General features: G+C 44.0%; 1 protein-coding gene across 3 annotated transcripts in view; it reads left to right on the top strand.

The window, feature by feature from the left end:
• Positions 1-19,253, top strand: part of Scamp1 (secretory carrier membrane protein 1) — a 93,422-nt gene that overhangs the window by 37,912 nt on the left and 36,257 nt on the right. Inside the window, exon 1 of one of the 3 annotated variants that reach the window (XM_042261640.2) lies at positions 5,906-6,044. The exons of the other annotated variants lie outside the window; for them this stretch is intronic. Within the exon in view, the coding sequence (XP_042117574.1) occupies positions 6,036-6,044 (9 nt within the window). The 5' untranslated portion in view covers positions 5,906-6,035. Of the gene's footprint in view, positions 1-5,905; positions 6,045-19,253 lie in introns of those variants that run through there. 3 annotated transcript variants of the gene reach the window in all.

The following is a 19,253-nucleotide window of genomic DNA, read 5'->3' as shown; positions in this document are numbered from 1 at the left end:
GTGGTGTTGGGACACACACCTTTAATCTCAGCATGTGAGAGGCAGAGGCAGGCAGATCTCTGTGAATTTGAGGCCAGTCTGGTCTACAGAGCTATTTCTAGGACAGGCAAGGCTACACAAAGAAACCCTGTCTTAAAAAGAAAAGAAAAGAAACAAAATAATTCCATCTTATTTCAAGCCTTTTCTTATCAGCCTTTGCTTCAGTGGTGGTATCTGTGTCCAGGGTTAGGCTTATTGGCATGGACGTAATTATTTGGATGATGGAAAAGGCAGGTGGTTTCCTATGACACTGTAATTTACCTTGTCACAGGTCTTCGAGTGTGCAGTAGTCTAGTCTGATGAATGAGAGCAAACTGCTGTGGTCACTCTGTGGTTCTGCTGTAACTTCTGAGCAGGGAGATGGCTGCCGAGGTCTTTCACATTTGTTGATGTAGAATGATAACAAACTTTCTGTTTGAACAACTTTATTAGTTGACATGTTCACCCTTCCCAAAGAAGTGGCTTTAGCTTACTTATAAACTTTTATTACATTTTATTGTGTGTGTACTTTGGTGTGTGCTTGACAGTCAGAGGACAGCTTGTCAGAGTCAGATCCTACTTATCAAAGTTGGGTCTTCAGGCTTAGCAGAAAGCACCTTTCCCTACAGAGCCATCTTGCCAGGCCTAGATTGTTCTAATTGGTAGTATTCTCTTTCATGTGTCTGCTTTGTGTTGTGAATCTCATGTTATCTGCTTTATGTAAAATTCTCATAGTGATGTTCCAAATAGGTATTTAAAGTGGTGTTGGTTTTTTTTTTTGGTTTTTTTTTTTTTTTTATCTGAAACACAGGCCTTCTAGTTTGGAAGTGGCAGAAACTCATCTGTTTTTTGTAAAGTTTTTGCTGTTCACCCTCTCTTAGTTAGAATTACTATTGTTGTGATGAAACATCATGACCCAAAAGGCAAGTCAGGGAGGAAAGGTTTATTTGGCTTACACTTTAACATTGCTGTTCATCACTGGACGAAGTCAGGACCAGAACTCAAACAGGGCAGGATCCTGGAGGCAGGAGCTGATGCAGAGGCCATGGAGGGTGCTGCTTACTGGCTTGTTCCTTATGGCTTGCTCAGCCTGCTTTCTTATAGAACCCAGGACCACCAGCCCAGGGATGGCACCATCCACTGGGCCCTCCCCCACTGATCACTAATTAAGAAAATGCTCTTAGGCTTGCCTATAGCCCGATGTTATGGAGGCATTTTCTCAATTTCGGCTCCCTCCTCTCAGGTGACTTTAGCTAGTATCAAGTTGACATAAAATTATCCAGCACACACACTATTCTCTTTAGAGACAGATGACTAAGGATTGGAAGTCCTCGCCTTTGGAAAATTTGTCACCCAAATGGGATTTTTAAAAATTCCACATACATACAAAGAAGATATATACAGGACAAATGAAACATAAAATTGTAAGTTATGGTCCTGGGTATTGAGACTCTACAGTCCCAGAAAGGCTATTTGAAACTGGGCGTCTGTAAGTAGGATGGTGGCTATAATGAGAATCTGTTTAAAATTAAGTGATTCTGGATTTTCTGAGCAGGAACACTGCCTTAGAACCAGGAACATCATTGTTATCAAAGAACCGGGGCAGCTTGTGCAGCATTTTTATTTTTATGATTTTAGATTTGTTTTATGTGTATGGGTGTTTTGCTTGCACGCATGTCTTGTACCGTGTGCATGCAGTGTGGTGGAGGGCAGAAGAGGTCTCGGAGTCCCTGGAATGGGAGTGTATTGAGAGTCGTGAGCTGCTCTGCTGTGGATATCACTCTATATAAATAAAACACTGATGGCCAGTGACCAGGCAGGAAGTATAGGCGGGACAAAGAGAGAGGAGAATTGGGAAAACAGAAAGAAGGAGGGAGAGACACTGCAGCCACCGCCAGGACAAGCAACATGTAAAGACGCCGGTAAGCCACCAGCCATGTGACAAGGTATAGATTTATAGAAATGGGTTAATTTAAGATATAAGAACAGTTAGCAAGAAGCCTGCCACGGCCATACAGTTTATAAGTAATATAACTGTCTGAGTGATTATTTTATATGTGGATTGTGGGACTGCGGGGATTGGTGAAACCTGGAGAAAAGCTCTCCAGCAATAAATGGCGCCCAAGGGCTCACATTTCCACCTTAAACACTGCTCTATGGGAACAGGAAACCAAGCCTAGGTCCTTTGCAAGAGCAGCAAGTGCCCTTAACCACTGAGCTCTCCCCAGCCCCATAAAATTACAGCTTTTTAAAGTGATTGTATAAATATTTAAATACCCTTGACTAATTGAATTAAATGATGTGTTTGTCTTGAGTCCAAACAGTGTTTTAGTTGATTGGTTGTATTCACATTTGTTTTAGAAAGGTATTTGTGAAATGGAACCTTCTAGATATTGAGTTACTCAAAGTCTAGTAGGCAGATTCTACAGCAGGGTGGCTGAGTGTATACCTTGCTAAGATTTAAACACTGCACAGGGCTCATGGTGTAACCTCCCCCCCCCCCCGCCCCCCGCCACTACTCATACACATAAAAAATTCTTAAAGATTTTAAGTAGGGCATGATGGTGCATGCCTTTAGTACTAACACTCAGAAGGCAGAGGCAGGTGGATCTGTGTGAGTTCAAGGCTAGTCTGTCCGTGTAGGGTGTTCAGACCAGCCAGGGATACACAGTGAGGCCCTGTTCTGTGGAACCCAGTTCCAATGGATACATCTACAAAATAACTCCCATACCTAAGGCTCAGGGAACATTTCAGAGCAGGGGATCGAAAGATTGTCAGAGCCAGAGGATCAGGGAGTTTGCTGTGAGACTGTGTCCCTAGGAATGTCAGAAGCTCCACCTACAAAGTCTCATTGACATGACTGTCTAAACAAGGACAGCAGCAGTAGACAAGCCTAAGTGGGTAGTGAGAAGCCAGGAGGCCTCAACCCTACACAAAGATCTACAGGCAACTCGGAGAGATGCTCAGAGTGGGAGAGAGAGTCTGCAGGGAAGAGCATGCCAACTGGCTATCTAGTGTCAGACATCAGCCAACCCTGAAAACCTAACAAACATGTGCCGTTACAGAGACTGAGCAGGTTGTACTTAAGAACGGAGATGTATGTATACATACACACACATGCGTGTAACAACAATGAAAAAAGAGGCTGCCTAGTCAGGGTTACTATTGCTGTGATGACACACCATGACCATAACAACTTGGGGAGGAATTTATAGGCTTACACTTCAGCATTGCTGTTCATCACTGAAGGAAGTCAAAGCAGGAACCTGGAGGCAGGAGCTGATGCAGAGGCTGTGGAGGGGCACTGCTTACTGGCTTGCTCCTCATGGCTTGCTCAACCTGCTTTATTATAGAACCCAGGATCACCAGCCTAGGAATTGCACCATCCACAGTGGTCTGGGCCCTCCCACATCAATCACTAATTAAGATAGTGCCCTACAGACTTGCCTACAGCCTGATCTTATGGAGTCTCATTTGTTTGTTTGCTTATTCATTTTTCAAGATAAGGTTTCTCTGTGTAGTAGCCCTGGCTGCCCTGAAACTTGCTCTGTAGACCAGGCTGGCCTTGAACTCACAGAGGTCTGCCTATTTCTGCTTCCTGAGTGCTGGAATTAAAGGCGTGCACCACTACCTCCTTCTGGAGTCATTGTCTTAATTAAGACTCCCTCCTCTTTGATGACTTTAGTCTCTAAGTTGTCACTAGCCAGCACTTTGGCCATGAATTTGAAAGAAATCAAGAAGTACAAGGGGGGTTTGAAGGGTAGGAAGGGAGGGGATGATGTAATTATAATCTCAAAAGAAGGAAACTTTAAGGAAGTTAAAGACTACAAAATGAAAAGGTGAATACTTTTATAATTCACATATTGAACTGAGCACTGGAAAAAGGCCTAGTCTGAGCTGAAATGTGCTATAAATATGGTCACCTTGAGTTATGAAATCATCTATGTTGCTGGGTACAAGGTGCATTTTCTTATGGAGATTATGTTGTGTATGGTAGGTTCACTTAGAGCAGCGAGTTGATCCTTGAGAACTGATGTTGCAGCAGGAATGCCTCCCTCTAACTAGGGAATGGTCACGATTGGAGAGTGGTTTGCACTCATGGTAGCCATTGGCGATTGGTGTCCCTGGCTGTGGTAGAAATCCTTGGAGACACTTGCTGTCACATTCCCATTCCTCATGGAGGGCTGGTCTGGCTCCTTCTAGTTTGGTCCTTGTACCATGTGCAGTTTTTCTCACAGATCTGTACATTCAGAAAGAAGAATCATGAGAAGGAGATTGCAAGTCCTGGTAGTATTCAGGGACCCTGCCAGGCGGTCATCTCTAACCACACAGGACATGAATGATTGGCTTGTCTAAGAAAGAACTGCCTCTAACGTGCACTACACAGGCCATGCAGTTGGAGGGCCTGAAGACTACATTTTAGCCCAGCTCTGAGAACTAATTAGCTGGAACTTTGGACAAGCATCTGAACCCCTTTGCCTTTTCTTCATGTCTTAGAAGGAAGCAAGGAGGAAAAGGTTGTGTTAGCTAGCTTCTGTCTGTCTCTTCTGAAGAGCAAGGGAAAGCTTTTAGCTGCAGGACTGACTGTATGATTGCACAGAGCAGGTTTTGTTTCTAACCCTGAGAAAGCCCTTTCTCTGTCTTAACACCCATCTGTCCTTGCTGTGCATTTCCTTGTATCTCTGCATCTCCCTGTTCGGGCATCCCGGGAGCTCACACCTTTCTAGACCCAGGCTTTGTTTCTCGTCTCATTTCATGACACTGGTGCTTCTGTTCACCTGTGTCCTAGTGGTTAGAAGTACAAACGTTCTTGGGCTCAAATAGCTTCTTTTCCTATATCTATTCTGTGGCCACATCCTGTCACTCACTTCCTGGAGAGCTTTACCTGTCTATTCTTTCAACTGAAATCAAATTGTCTTAGTTCAGAAACTTACAAAGTGGCCCAGTAGCCTTCCAGGGATGCAAAGTCTCTAGTCTGTGTAGCACGAATCTTAAAAGGTTCTTATTAATAAAATCAAACCCGGAGCCAGGTATTGGGTTAAAGGTGGACAAAGAACAAGAGAAAGAACAAGAAGCAGCAGAATAAGCCAAAGCTTCCTCACCTTGCCGATTCCTCATCTGATCCTGTTTCCTCAGACTGGAAGCCTCTGAGTCCTCATCCAAATGGATCTCAGTTGAACTGCTGCTCAGAAGCCTAAAAGCTTAACCAGGCTAGTTCCTGGTTTTCATGCCTTATATACCTTTCTGCTTTCTGCCATTACTTCCTGGGATTAAAGGCGTGAGTCACCATTCTTGGCTGTTTCCAGTATGGCTTTGAACTTACAGAGATCTGGATGGATCTCTGCCTTCAGAAGGCTAGGATTAAAGGCAAGTGTGCCACCATTTTCTGGCCTCTATATCTAGTGGCTGTTCTGTTCTCTGACCCCAGATAAGTTTATTAGGGTGCACAATATTTTGGGGAACACAATATCACCACAAGTCTGACTTCAGACTACTTTGTACACAGTTACATTATTATTTTCTTAGAGGTCAGATTGGCTCACCTACTTAGAAGTGGTTATGTATTCTATACTTAGAGGCATGACATGTGGGCCCGGCAGACTTGAACTTAGTCTGTCTTATATATCATTGTTCAGGTTATAGAAAAAATGGAGAAGGAAGTCCAGCATGTTCCAAGTTACTTCTTCTAGTCTTGATTTTTATTCTAGTCTAATTTTTATTCTAGTGCCATTTGCTTTAGCCAAAGCTGTCTCCCCACAAACCAAAGCTTAAACCTTACTGAGACCACCCCCCACTTGGCCTTCCATTGTTGTTGAGTGGAGTCAAGAGACTGTGTGATCACAATGCCTGGGTCCCCTAGGTTATCCTCACCTTTCAGCAGGTCACACAGTCATGCACACAGACTTTCTATTGTTTGACGAAATAGCACCAACTCAGTGGCATGAAGCAATACATGGATTACTGTGGATCAGAAATCTGGGCTCAATAGAGCTAACTCTACTCAATCTAAATAAGCTATGTTCAAGGTATTGTCCATGTTTTGTTCTGTTTTTTAAAAGACTTTTAATTATATGTATGTGTGTGGCTATGAGCATATGAGTGCAGGTACCCACAGGTGCCAGAAGAGGGCATCATCCTTTGGAGCTGGAGTTTCAGGCAGTTATGAATTGCTTTGTGGATACTGGGAACCAAATTTGGGTCTCTTGAAGAGCAGTAAGTACTCTGAACTGGTCAGCCATCTCTCCAGCCCCCATGTTATATTTTTATCTAGGGGTTTGGCTAAGGAAGAATCTCTGTCAAGTTAATTGAGGTTACTGGCTAAGATAATATTCAGTGGTATATATGACTGAGAGTCTTAGGAATTTTCAGGTAATTAATTGGTGCCTTACCTCTGGGCACACATATCATTTGCATTTCCCAGGGGGTACCTGGGCACCTCCCAACATGACCATTTTGTCAATCTCCAGAGCCTCTTACTCCAGTCTGCTAAGATAAATTCTTAAAGACTGTTGTGGAATCAAGAGGAGTGGCATCTGTCACCATTACTGTGCTTTAGTATTGTATTGGTCAGAAGCTTGTTAAAGGCCCTCAAATGCTTTTGGGAAGAGGATTCTACTTCAAAGATGTGAACACCAGTGTTGGAGAATCATCAGGGTTCACTTTAGAGTCTGAGTGCCACTCTGGGAATAAGATAGTATGTTAGGACTAAAACTGCCTTCCTCCTACCTGTTCATCTCGGGGTCAAAGTGGAGCCCCGAGGATACCTATCCCTGCCTGCTCCCAGCACCTGCTGCCTGAGTCTCCCATTGTGTCAGTCTCAAGGAGAAACACAAGATTCTTGGGTATTTCTCCTCTGCTGATGTTTAATCCTCACAGTTCTTTGCATAGCCTTTGTTCTGCCTCTCTGGTATTCTTGTGTCGTTCTTTAAATGTCTGTGTGGGCTACAGAAGTTCCCGCCTGTTTTCAAGGCCTTCATTCTCTTTCGAGTGCCTTTTCTCTTTTGTGCCATGGAAACAACCACACTGTGAGGATAATGTGTTATCCTCTGGGCATGTTTGGCAAATGCCTTACACTAGATAATTTATAGACAACGGAAATTGATGGCTCACAGTTCTGGGGGCTGGAAATTCCAAGGTGCAGATCCAGGCAGATTCAGTATCTGAAGAGGGCCCCTCTCCTGGTGCCTGTGTGGCATCTCTTGCTCTGTCCTCATGTGGTAGTCACTAGCTGGTTCCTAACATGCACATTTACAGTTTTTGTGTGTACATTTATTTGGTACTAGGAACTGAGTGTAGGCCTTGCACAGGCTAGCCAGGCACTCTACCATTGAGTGATAGCCGAGCTCCGTGAAAGTTTTGTTGTTTTCGTTTTTTCCGAGACAGGGTCTCAGTAGCTCTGGCTCTACTGGAACTCACTATGTGGACCATGCTGGCCTCGAACTGAGAGATCTTGTCTGCCTCTACCTTCTGAGTGCTGGGGTTAAAGGTGTGATCCACTACACCCAGCTCATAATAGGATTGTTTTTAATGGCAAATAAAATGTGGTTTATTCTAAGCCAAATAATAAATGACTATGGCCTGGAAACATAAATTCAAAGCACCCCAAATAACATGTTATATATGCAGGAGGTTATGTGAACTTTTACAGTCATAGGCCTGAGAAAGTTATAAAGCAACTGTTGCTAATATTCCTTCCCTAAGGGGGATGTGAACATTTACCCGCTCCTAAGGTCCTAGTGAGGAACCAAAGTACAATTCCATCACCAGTCACCTAGGAGAGACAGTAAGTTTAGTGGGCTTTCTTACAGAGCGTAGGTGAGGGATGATGGACAGGAGGAGCCTGAGCGGCCCCAAGGCAGTTGCACTGGTAAGTCTTGAGCCAGCACGGATGATAGCTTCCATGGCCCTCTTCCTCCATCTTCCCAGCGTGTATACCCCACCACCTCCCCAAGACTCCACTGCCACATGCAGTTGGAGCAGAATTGCACACAGGTGACTGGGGGGAATGGCTGGACTATAGGGCAGACCTAATGACCTTCTCATTCCCTTCTGTGAGGGAATGTCAGCAGTCCACAGGACTGGTTGTGATGGACGGTCCCATGCAGACAGTGGCAGTGTTGCTGAGAAGCTAGCCCCTTACAATAATGTATTTATACCAAATAGGTAGACATCAGGAGGGCTATGGACTCTTCTGCAGGATTCGGGTTCTACCAGACTGCACCTTAGCTCTAGGATTGCTTCTCTGTGACTGGAGCTCATGTGTCTGTGACTACTGTCTCCTGTCTTTCAGTCACTTCTCTTGCTGGCACAGGCCTCTAGGACCTCCAGTACGTCAGTCCTACTGTTCACTTTCTGGTTTTCCATCACTCCGTGTTCTCTCCTCTCATTATAGTCTATATTGTCTTGAGGCTACATTCAAGGGAGCGGTTAGAAACTGTCTCCCCATTTCCCTCACTTTGATAGAAACATTTGCTCACCATCTATTTCTATTGCTTTTCAGTCTGTTTTCAACTCAGTACCCAGAGTGATCCCTTGAGAAAAAGCGAGTTCCAGGACAGGCTCCAAAGCTACACAGAGAACTCTGTCTCAAAAAACAAAACAAAACAAAAAAAAGGAGTTGATCCCATCAGTCTCCTGCTCGGGAACTCTCACTAGCTTTACTTTTTTTTTTTTATTTTTATTTATTTATTTATTTGTGTGTGTGTGTGTGTGTGTGTGTGTGTGTGTGTGTGTGTGTGTGTGTCAGTGTGTCATGCACACACATGCGTGCCTGTGGAGGCCAGGAGAGAGGGTGTCAGGTCCCTGGAGCTGGAGTTGCAGGCACATGAGTGCTGGGAGCTGAACCACTGTCCTCTGCACTGGTAAGCATCTCGCCAACCCTGCTTCGCTTCTGGTTTTCTTAACTTTTAGTTATTTATTCTTCTCTCAAATGTTACATCCCCACCACGGTTTACTGTAGCTGAAGTTTTCCTGTGTCCTGGTGCCGGCAGTTGGGACAAATCTCTCCTACTAGAGGCCCCCAAGTAAACACAGAGACTTATATCACTTACAAACTGGATGGCCGTGGCAGGCTTCTTACTATCTGTTCTTATAGCTTAAATTAACCCATTTCTATTAATCTATACCTCGCCACTTGTCTCGTGGCTTACGGTAACTTACATCTTGCTACTCATCACAGCAGCTGGCAGCGTCTCCTCACTCCACCTTCTTCTACCCAGCATTCTCCTCCCTGCTTGTCCCGCCTACACTATCCTTCCTGCCTGGCTACTGGCCAATCAGCGTTTTATTTATCAATCAATCATAGCAACATATATTCACAGTATACAGGACATCCCACAGCAGTTTACCCTCCCTTCTCCCCTCCCAGTCCCTCACCCTCACCTCCTCCCTTCCCCCCAGATCTCTTCCTCCTCTGTTTCCCTTCAGAAAAGGGCATGCATCCCAGGGATATCAACCAAACATGGTATATCAAGTTGCAATAAGAATGGGCACATCCCCTCATATTAAGAATGGACAAAACACCCAGTAGGAGGAAAGGATCCTGAAAGCAGGTAGCAGGGTCAGAGATAGCCCCTGCTCCCACTGTTAGGAGTCCCACAGGAGGACCAAGCTAACAATCATAACATATATGTAGAGGGCCTAGGTCAGTCCCATGCAGGTTCTCTGGCGATTCAGTCTCTATGAGACCAGGTTAGTTGATTTTGTTCTACAATCCTTCCCCGGCTCTTCTGCAGGATTCCCTGAGCTACACCTAATGTTTGGCATCTGTTCCCATCAGTTGCTGGGTGAAGCCTCTCTGCTGACGATTATGCCAGGCTTCTGTCTATGAATATAGGAAAGTATCAATAGGAATTAGTCATTATATTTAGTCAATTTCATTGACTTTTTCCCGCTTGTGTTTGCTTCTATTCAGGTTTCTGGGCTGTCCAGTCTCTGTTCCTGGCCCTCCAGGCAGTGTCAGGCCTGTGGGCATCGTCTCTTAGCATGAGTCTCAAGTAGTACCAGCCATTTGTTTTTGTAGAACAGTGTTAGGTTCACAGAGGAAGGGGCCAAGATTCCCACCGACTCCTGTCCACACAGACATGGTCTACTGATCCACTTACCCCTAGATTGACACAGTTGGTCACAGTGACTGAGCCTGTCCTGACACATGTAACTCTGGCTGGGTATGTACATGCCGTGGTTTGAGTAACTGTCCTGACCTGGGCCGTCATTGTAATTGTAGCGGAGCTTCACTGCCCTGACCCGCCCCGTCCTTGCTCCTCCCAGTTCCGGCCTCAGCAGCAACCACTGGTGTTTCAGTTTTCGCTTTTCTTTGTTTACCTTTGTGTAGCTTTGCCTGTCCCACCGGTCACCACACCACTGGGACTGTGCATTACGCAGCCTTCTCATATCGGCTTCTTCACCAGGTGTGAGTTTAAGGATCCTCCGTGTCTTCATAGTTCGATGGTTCGTTTCTTTTTGACACTGCATACTGTTTTATTCTGGGTCTACTCGGTGTGTGGATCCATCACCTGCTGAAGAAAGAGTGCTTACTTCCAAGGCCCTACTGGGATGAATAAAAGTGCTATAAATATCTGTGTAGATTTTACCATGAGCATAAAGTTTTCAGCTCATTTAGGTAAACACTAAGGGATGTGATTGCTAGATCATCCAGTAACTGTATGTTTAATTTTTAATGTATATATTTAAAGTTTACAAAATGATTTAATGAAATATATATGGATGGTGAAATAGTAAAGCAAATTAACCATCTGTTCATATAATTACTCTTCTTTTTGTGTAGCAAAGCAGCTAAAACCTACTCAGCAGGCATTCCACACGCAGCTTGTTTTTACCAGGTCTTCATGCTGTATATCACGACAGTAGACTGTGTGCCTTGTGAATTGACTTCCTGGTATTCTCTGGCCTGCATCTCCCCCTTTGCTACCCTAGTCTCCCCGTCTTCTGTAATCACCACTTTGTACTCCCTGTGAACTTTCTCTTTACATTTTATATGTAAATGAGATCATGCAATAGTTTTCTTCCTGTGTCTGGCTTATTTCACTTAGCATAATGTCATGTGGGCTTATTAATATGGCAAGTGGCAAGATTGTGTTGGTTTTTTTTAGAGCTAAATAATTGCAAACTGCCATTTTTTTTTAAATCCATTTATGCTGTTCTATGTGAGCATCAGGGTTTTTCTCCACTTCTATGAAGAATGTCAGTGAATTTTATAGGGCTTACATTGGACTGTGTACTGCTTTGGGTAGGATGGACACTTTAACAATATCATTATGAACCTTGAGTGTGGGCTCATCTTTTCAATTGTGTTTTCTTCCATTTTTTTTATCAGTGTTTTGTAGCATCAGTTTTTTGTCATTATAACACATACCCAAGATGATCACTGTATACTGAGAAAAGCTTTCTTTTGGCTCATAGCTTGGAGGGTCCAGCTGTAGTTGGTTGGCCTGTTGCTTTGGGCCTTGGCAAGGCAGTATATCATGCTGGGGCCTTGGAGTGGAACAAAACCACACAGCTGAGAGGTGACAGGAAGCGGGTTTGTGTCCCATCATCTCCTCCAAGCACCCCTGTCCTCTGCCACAACTGCAAGTAAACTGAATAGTTTCCACGAAGCCGTACCGTCACCTTTCTAATTCAGTTTATTCCTAGATATTTTATTTCTTAATGCTATCCTAAATGGAATCATGGTCTTGGTTTCTTTTCCAGATAGGTTGATGCTCCTGGCTCTGTTGGTACTGTACCCACACCCGCACTGTGTTCCTCTTCTGGTTCTAGTAGTTTTATAGTGGCTTCAGCATACAGATCTTGCTGTCTGTATAAAGGGTAATTTTACGTTTTTTATTTGGATCCATAGTCAGGCGCTCCCCCCCCCCATATCTAATGGCTCTTATTGTTCTTCTAGTGCTGAAGAGAAGCAGCAGGAGTTAGGCCCCCTTGTCCTGTGCTTTCCCCATGGATGCTGTGGAGATTTTGCAAACAGTCTTGTGTATGGTGAAGGGGTTTCCTTCAGCATGAACTATGGAGAGGTTTTGCTAAAAAGTATGGTAGAGTTTGTCAACAGTTTTTGTTTTCTGTGTCAACTGAGATGGTCACGTGGGTTCCTGTTCTGTTGACACAATGTGTCATGTTGACTATTTTATGTAGTGAATCAGCCTTAATGGGTCAAGGATAAATCCCATTTGGTCATGAGGTGTAATTTTGGAAAACATGTTGTTGAACTTTGCTAGTGTCTTGTTGAGGGTTTTGCATAAATTCTCCTTAGATAGCTTGGCCTGTAGTTTGGTTCTCTTTAGGGTTGTTTTTTTTATTATTAAGATTTGTGTGTGTGGTGTGTGTGTGTTGTCTGAGTGCTGTCCATGTGTTGTGTTGTATAGTATGTGTGTTGTATTGTGTGAGTATTTGTGTGTATGTGGTGTGTGTTTTGTGTGTATTGCGTGTGTGGTATGTGTGGGAATATGTGGGGTGTAGGGTGTATGTGTGGGCTGTGTATGGTGTGTGTTGTCTGTGTACGTGGTGTGTTATGTGTGTTGTCTGTGTCTTGTGTGTGTGGTATTATGTGAGTGGTTGTGTATATGTGTTTTGTGTTGTGTGTGTGTTGTCTGTGTGGTTTTGTGTTTTGTGTGTGTTGTGTATGTTGTTTATGTGTGTGGTGATTTGTGTGAGTGGTGTGTGTAGTATATGTGTGGTGTTTTATGTGAGCGTGTGTTGTGTGGTTTGTGTGGTATGTTGTGTGTGTTATCTGTGTGTGTTGTGTGTGTATGTGTGTGGTATGTTGTATGTGTGTTGTGTATGTGCATGTTTATGTGTGTATCTGTGGTGTGTGTGGTGTGGTGGAGGTGTATGGGGTGTATGGTGTGTGTGTGTATGGTGTGTGTGCATGTGTGTTTACATGTGAGTGCAGTGCCCTTGGAAGAGAAGAAGCATCTGCTTCCCTGGAGCTGCTGTTGAGGTAATTGTCAGCAGCTAAGCATGTGCTGGCCACTGAGTTCTGGTTCTTTACAAGAATGGAACGAGCTTGTCCTGGTTAGTTTTTTGTCACCTTGACACAAGCTGGAGTTATCTGCAAAGAGAGAACACAATTGAGAAAACACCTGTATAACACTGGCCTGTAAGCAAGTCTGTGGGGCATTTTCTTAATTAGTGAGTGATGTGGGGGGTTGGGCCTACTGTGGGTGAGACCACCCAGGGCAGCAGCTGGTCCTGGGCTGTGTAAGAAAGCAGGCTGAGCAAGCCTGGGGAGCGAGCCGGTAAGCAGCACCCCTCCACGGCCTCTGCATCAGCTCCTGCCCTGGCTTCCCTGGAAGCTGAAATAAACCCTCTCCCCTGCAGGTTTCTCTGGTCGCGTGTTTTCTCCCTGCAGTAGAACTATGACTGAGCTCTTGACCACTGATCCCCGGCTCCTGTTCCTGCTTTTCTTTTCTTAAGGTGTCTTGGGTGTCAAAGTACCAATTAGCTTCATACAATGTGTGTAAATATTCCCTGTAGCTCAATTTCGGGAAATGTCAAGGAATACTGACAGTCTGGGCCGGTGGCCCACTCTGGGGGAGGCACAGGGTCGGCCTGGGAAATAGAGAGACTTTGTCTCAAAACAAACCAACCACCAAGGAAGAGAAAGCCTGTAACTCTTGAGTGCTTGGTGACTCAGGTGTGGGATTCTTCGTCCTTTGCTGCTCCTTGCTGGAAAGTTCTGGATGATTTCTCCATCTTTATCATCATCTGTTGAAGCTTTCTATTTCTTGCTGCCTCAGTCTTGTGTGTTCTGTGGATCTAGGTGTTTGTCCCTTTCCTCTAGGTTAGCCAATGTCGGTGGAGTAGAGTTGTTTATAGGAATGTCCTATGATTCTCTTAATTTTTCTGGCATCTGGTAATTTCCTTTTATTTTTAAAGTTCTGAGTCATCTCTGTTGTTAGGCCATCTAAAGATGACAAACTATGTATTTCCATGGCTTAATTAATTACATCTATAGTTTCCATATGAATGTGCAGTTTTTCTATTGCGTTTACTTCTGTTCTGGGGTTCCTTGCTTCCTTTTGCCCATTTTGAGCTTAGTTGTAAAAGGATAGCTTCCTGATGAACCTCGGGCTATTCTGCAATCCGTCCTGTGTGTAGGAGTCCTTCCTCACCTCCCAGGTATGCTGACAGCTCTTGAAGATGCTGCTTCCTGAACTAAGTATCAGTGAGCCTGGGGGAAGGGTTCGTGTTGCCAGTAATGTTGTGTGTGTGTGTGTGTGTGTGTGTGTATTATGCAGACATATTTCTAGTGTGTCTATGTAGAGGAACTTACATGGAAGAAATAGAGCCTGTCACAGGGACTTGCTTCTGCTCAGCTGCCTGGACAAGCTACCCTCTTGCCTCTGGTACCCAGTGAGGATGCTAGGATGCTAGTCATCTTGAGAGTAATGTGCCGTTATAGTCCGTTCACCTGCTGACTGGAGTTTTTGTTTTCTTTAATCTTGCTGTGGTTTAATTGCTTTTGAGTCCCCTCTTGAGTAGTCCAGCATCAAGGCACTTACAGTGCTTAGCTACCCTGGGCACGGTCATTCTTGTCGTCACCAGTGGTGCAAGAGAGTGTCCTCTTTCTTTTCAGTCACAGTCCAGCAGCTGAGGACTCCCTGTTGTGTTCAGCTACTGTGGGGCTTGGCTCTTGGGATTGCTAGTCCTTTGAACTGACTGGCATTGGCTTCTTTAGTAGCTGGCTCGTTTGAGTTCTCATCTTGCAGGACAGCAGCAGTGGATGATGTTCTTTCATTAGGCCTTTGAACCATTTTGAAAATTTCTTTGTTTTACTTGGTGTATTTAAGCCATTGCATTCAAAGAAATGATGTATTGGGTTGATGTCTCCTCTATTTATGCTGATTCCTATTTGTCTTCCATTTTGGTCTGTGGTTCTTGGTATTTTTAATTAAGCATCTTGTATAAACCTATTTGTCTCTTCTTTCTTAACAAATCAGTTATGTTTCTTGTTTTTAACTTCTTAGAGTTTGGAAATCCACTTAAATCCAAATGCACACAAAATAACTTTCTCTTCATGGGCAGTGGAAATACCTTATAATAACAGGATCAATAGTTCCCCCTTTGGTCTGTGCATTATTTCTGTGATTCATCCCACTAATGTATTTGTGTATATAAACATTCAGGAGGTGTATACATATGACCCCATACTCGGAGTATATAAACACATAGACATGCATGAGGTGTATACATATGACCCCATACTCAGAGTATATAAACACATAGACATGCATGAGTTGTATACATATGACCCCATACTCAGAGTATATAAACACATAGACATTCAGGAGGTGTATACATATGACCCCATACTCAGAGTATATAAACACATAGACATGCATGAGGTGTATACATATGACCCCATACTCAGAGTATATAAACACATAGACATTCAGGAGGTATATACATATGACCCCATACTCAGAGTATATAAACACATAGACATTCAGGAGGTATATACATATGACCCCATACTCAGAGTATATAAACACATAGACATTCAGGAGGTATATACATATGACCCCATACTCAGAGTATATAAACACATAGACATGCATGAGGTGTATACGTATGACCCCATACTCAGAGATGCTGATGTTGGCATTTTAAACCAGCTGTTTTCTGTCAGTTGATGAGGTAAAAAAGAAGTTTTGGCTTTGCCCTCAGATCTTCTTCCTCTCAGTAGATCATAGATTCTGACCCACATTATTTCCCTTTTTTCCTGAGACACATCTACAAGCACCTTGGTATGTGTGAGAAGTCCTTATATTCTTCAACTTTGAGCAATAGTGTCACAGGCTACAGGAGTCTAGGCTTGTGACTTTATTTTCTCCTCAATTTATTATTTTTGATGACACTTTTTTATCTGGTCTCTGAGAGGTCAGATATAAATATTATTTTTAAAAATGTATGTGTTTGTGTACCACATGCATGCTGATATTGCAGGTGTCCATAGAATGTATCAGATCATCTGGAACTGGAGTCAGAGATGGTTGTGAGCCACACAACCTTTGTGTGTTTGGTGCTGGGAACCAAACTCGGGTCCTCTGTAAGAGTAGCCAGTGCTCTTAACTGCTGAGGCACCGCCTGCCTTCAAGATATATTTATCTTGCCGGGCGGTGGTGGCGCACGCCTTTAATCCCAGCACTCGGGAGGCAGAGGCAGGCGGATCTCTGTGAGTTCGAGGCCAGCCTGGGCTACCAAGTGAGATCCAGGAAAGGCGCAAAGCTACACAAGAGAAACCCTGTCTCGGAAAAACCAAAAAAAAAAAAAAAAAAGATATATTTATCTTTGTTACTCTTGGGGAAGTTGGGTTTTTGTCCTTTCTCTGGCCTTCAGGTTATTTTTCTTTCTGATTTTCTGTAGTTTGAAAACAGTTTGTCTGTGTATATGTAGAGTGTTATTATTTTTCTCAGTATTGTGTGGGCTCCCTGGTTTGATGTCTGACATTAACTTGAAGACATTCTCGGTCGTTCCTTTTTTCTTTCAAATACCTGTTCCCTTTGGCCATTTTCCCTCCGGTGCATTCATTGCATAGTTCAGTGTGTGGCTGGCCTGCAGTTTTTGCACATCCACTCCCTTTCTCCTCTCCTTCTCTCTCTTTCTCCCTCTCTCCCTCTCTCCTTCTTCCTCTTCCCCCTCTTCCTCTCCCTCCTCCCCTTTCCTCTCCCTCTCCTCTTTTAGGTTTTTCAATCCTCAGCCTCTATCTAGCATACCAATAAACCCATCACGGGCATTCTTCATTTCTGCTCTCCTGGATTGGACACAAGCATTCCTTTTAGCTCTTAGGAGTTCCGTCTGTGCTTACATGGGCACTTGTTCTCCTGTGGCATCTACTTTACCCCTCAGGACCTCAGAATATCAATCCTAGTTCTTTAAATTCTTGTCCTGATGGGTCTAACACCACTGGATGGTGTGGTATGATGTTTCTTCCAATTGACTTTGGTTTTTGGTTTCTCTCATAATATTTTCTTGACAGGCAGGCATGATATACTTGGTCACAGGAACTGCCGTTAATTGGCTTCCAGTCACCTGGTGGTAAGCAACTGAGGCTTTCTATTTTATAGTTGTTCCTCTGCGCTATGAACTTTACACGTGTTCCTGAGTATCTCTCCAGATGGGGCAGAATGGCTGGAGTGGGAGCAGGAGCTCCCACCCCGGGTTAAAGGTCAGCAGAGTAGACACCAGTCAGGTGTTCTAGAGTTCTCTAGTGTGTTCCAGAATCATCTCTCTTCCCTTGATGGAATGTAGAGCAAAAGCATGTAGAAGGGAGTCCTGTGATTGTTTTTCTTAAATGCACATGAAGGCCACAGGACAACCTTGAGTGTCACCTTTGATTGTGACAATTCTGTCTCTCTGTCCTGGTTCTTAGGTAGTGTGTACATATGGCCTTGTTCTCAGTACCAAGGGAATCCATGTAAGCATAGCTTCAGTCAGCTGCTGCCTGTGAAAGAGGGAGATCTAAAAAGGTCCAGAATCCCTTGGGGCAGCTGGGAGGCGTACCATAGGGTTATGGACGCTGCCTCGGGAGATCCAAGTTGGCTTGTGTAAGGATCACTAAGGTTGTTCAACATGTTGGGAGTTAGAAATGCACAGTCCTTCTCTTTCAATCCCTAGGTCATCTCTGGTGAGGCCTAGACTCTACATTTTCTAAGTGTCTAAGGTTTCTGAAGCCAGAACATATGATGAATGACAAAAGAACATTCCATAGACCCTGAGCATGAAAACGGATGGGGCTGCTTTTGGGATTAGAGATTAAACTATAGAAGTACATAGGGAAGGAAAGCATACAGTTTTAAATGTTTTATTTCTATATATTGACTATTCATACCAGTGGATTTAATGATGACATTTTCAATATGTGTACATGATGCATTTCACTCATTACCTCAATACCCTTTTTTATGTTCCTCCCAGCCCTGATCATCTCCATCCTTTTCCCAGCTAGCCCTCTTTTTACTGTTACATCTTTTGTGCATGGCCAGTGAGTTTCATCAGGGTTGTTGATAGGAACATGAACATTGATTGTGCACAGGAGCGGGTGTGCCTTGCCAGTGGCTGTATCACTGATGAACGCGTCTCTCCCTCCCACCAGCTACTGGGAGTGGTTGAGCCCCATGAGCTCTCCCATTCCATGGCAGGGTGGTGATGGGGCCAGGCTTGTGCAGAATCTTTCCTGGAAGTCAGCACACAGAGTCCATAGCCATAAGACCATAGATGACTTTTCTCCCCCAGAGTGGCACTTACCAGCACTGTGAGAGCTAGCTAGCCGGGAGGAAGCTTCCAGCCCAGTTCCAGCTTGATTTGTTATGTCCTGTGATCATGTTGGTAGCATCTTCAGCGAAAGGATCTTATCACCTAGGAGGATGTAAATTTTTATGTGACATAGACAATCCCTAGATCTCTCATGCCTGGAAGGAAGAGAATTTGTATGTTATCTATTGTGTGTGAAATGACCTTGGGGTTTCCAGTGAGCAGAAAGCTCAATATATTATAGAACAGTCAATCTATAATTATGTAACTGTGATTATTATAATGTCCTTAAGTCTAATGAGTCAGTGTAGATCGTTCTGTAATTTTTTGACTGGTTCTTGTTGAGTTTTCAATATCCCCACAGAATGTGCAAATATAGAGCCCTAAAGTGCCCTAAAGCATTAAAGAATGATAGCCCCTGACTTTCCCAGAGATGATTACAAGTATCTCAGAGATGAACTCTCACCTGCCATGGAGAAGGATGTAGAGCCTGCTCCTTCAGACTGTGGTTCTGCTTGACACTCTTGTCTGTTCTCGTCCTCTCGTCCTTTCCAGTGTGTTCTGTTGGCCTCTGCACCATGCCATTTTCTTTTTTGTTCTTTTTCTTTTTTTCTTTTTTTTCTTTTTCAAGACAAGGTCTCTCTATATAGCTCTGGCTGTCCTGGAGCTCACTCTGTAGACCAGGCTGGCCTCGAACTCACCGAGATCTGCCAGCCTCTGCCTCCTGAGTGCTGGGATGAAAGGCATTGCACCCCACTGCCTGGCTCACATGATTTTCTTAGTGCTTGAGGTTTTCCAGGGCTGCCAGTGGTTTGTCCAGGGTAGAACTCACCTTCCACTAGGCACACACTTGTTCTAGACGCCCACTTTCCATACAGGCGGGCTAGTGTTCCTTTGTATCTAGAGTTTTGTGGGATACGAAGTGAAGATGAGATACTGTGAGAGATCTTTTCTCGACTCTCAGATTT

This window comes from Peromyscus maniculatus, chromosome 15, assembly GCF_049852395.1.
Source record: "Peromyscus maniculatus bairdii isolate BWxNUB_F1_BW_parent chromosome 15, HU_Pman_BW_mat_3.1, whole genome shotgun sequence".
In the NCBI taxonomy this organism is placed as follows: Eukaryota; Metazoa; Chordata; class Mammalia; order Rodentia; family Cricetidae; genus Peromyscus; species Peromyscus maniculatus.
Note: the sequence above shows the minus strand (reverse complement) of the source record. Positions and strands in the feature narration are given on the sequence as shown.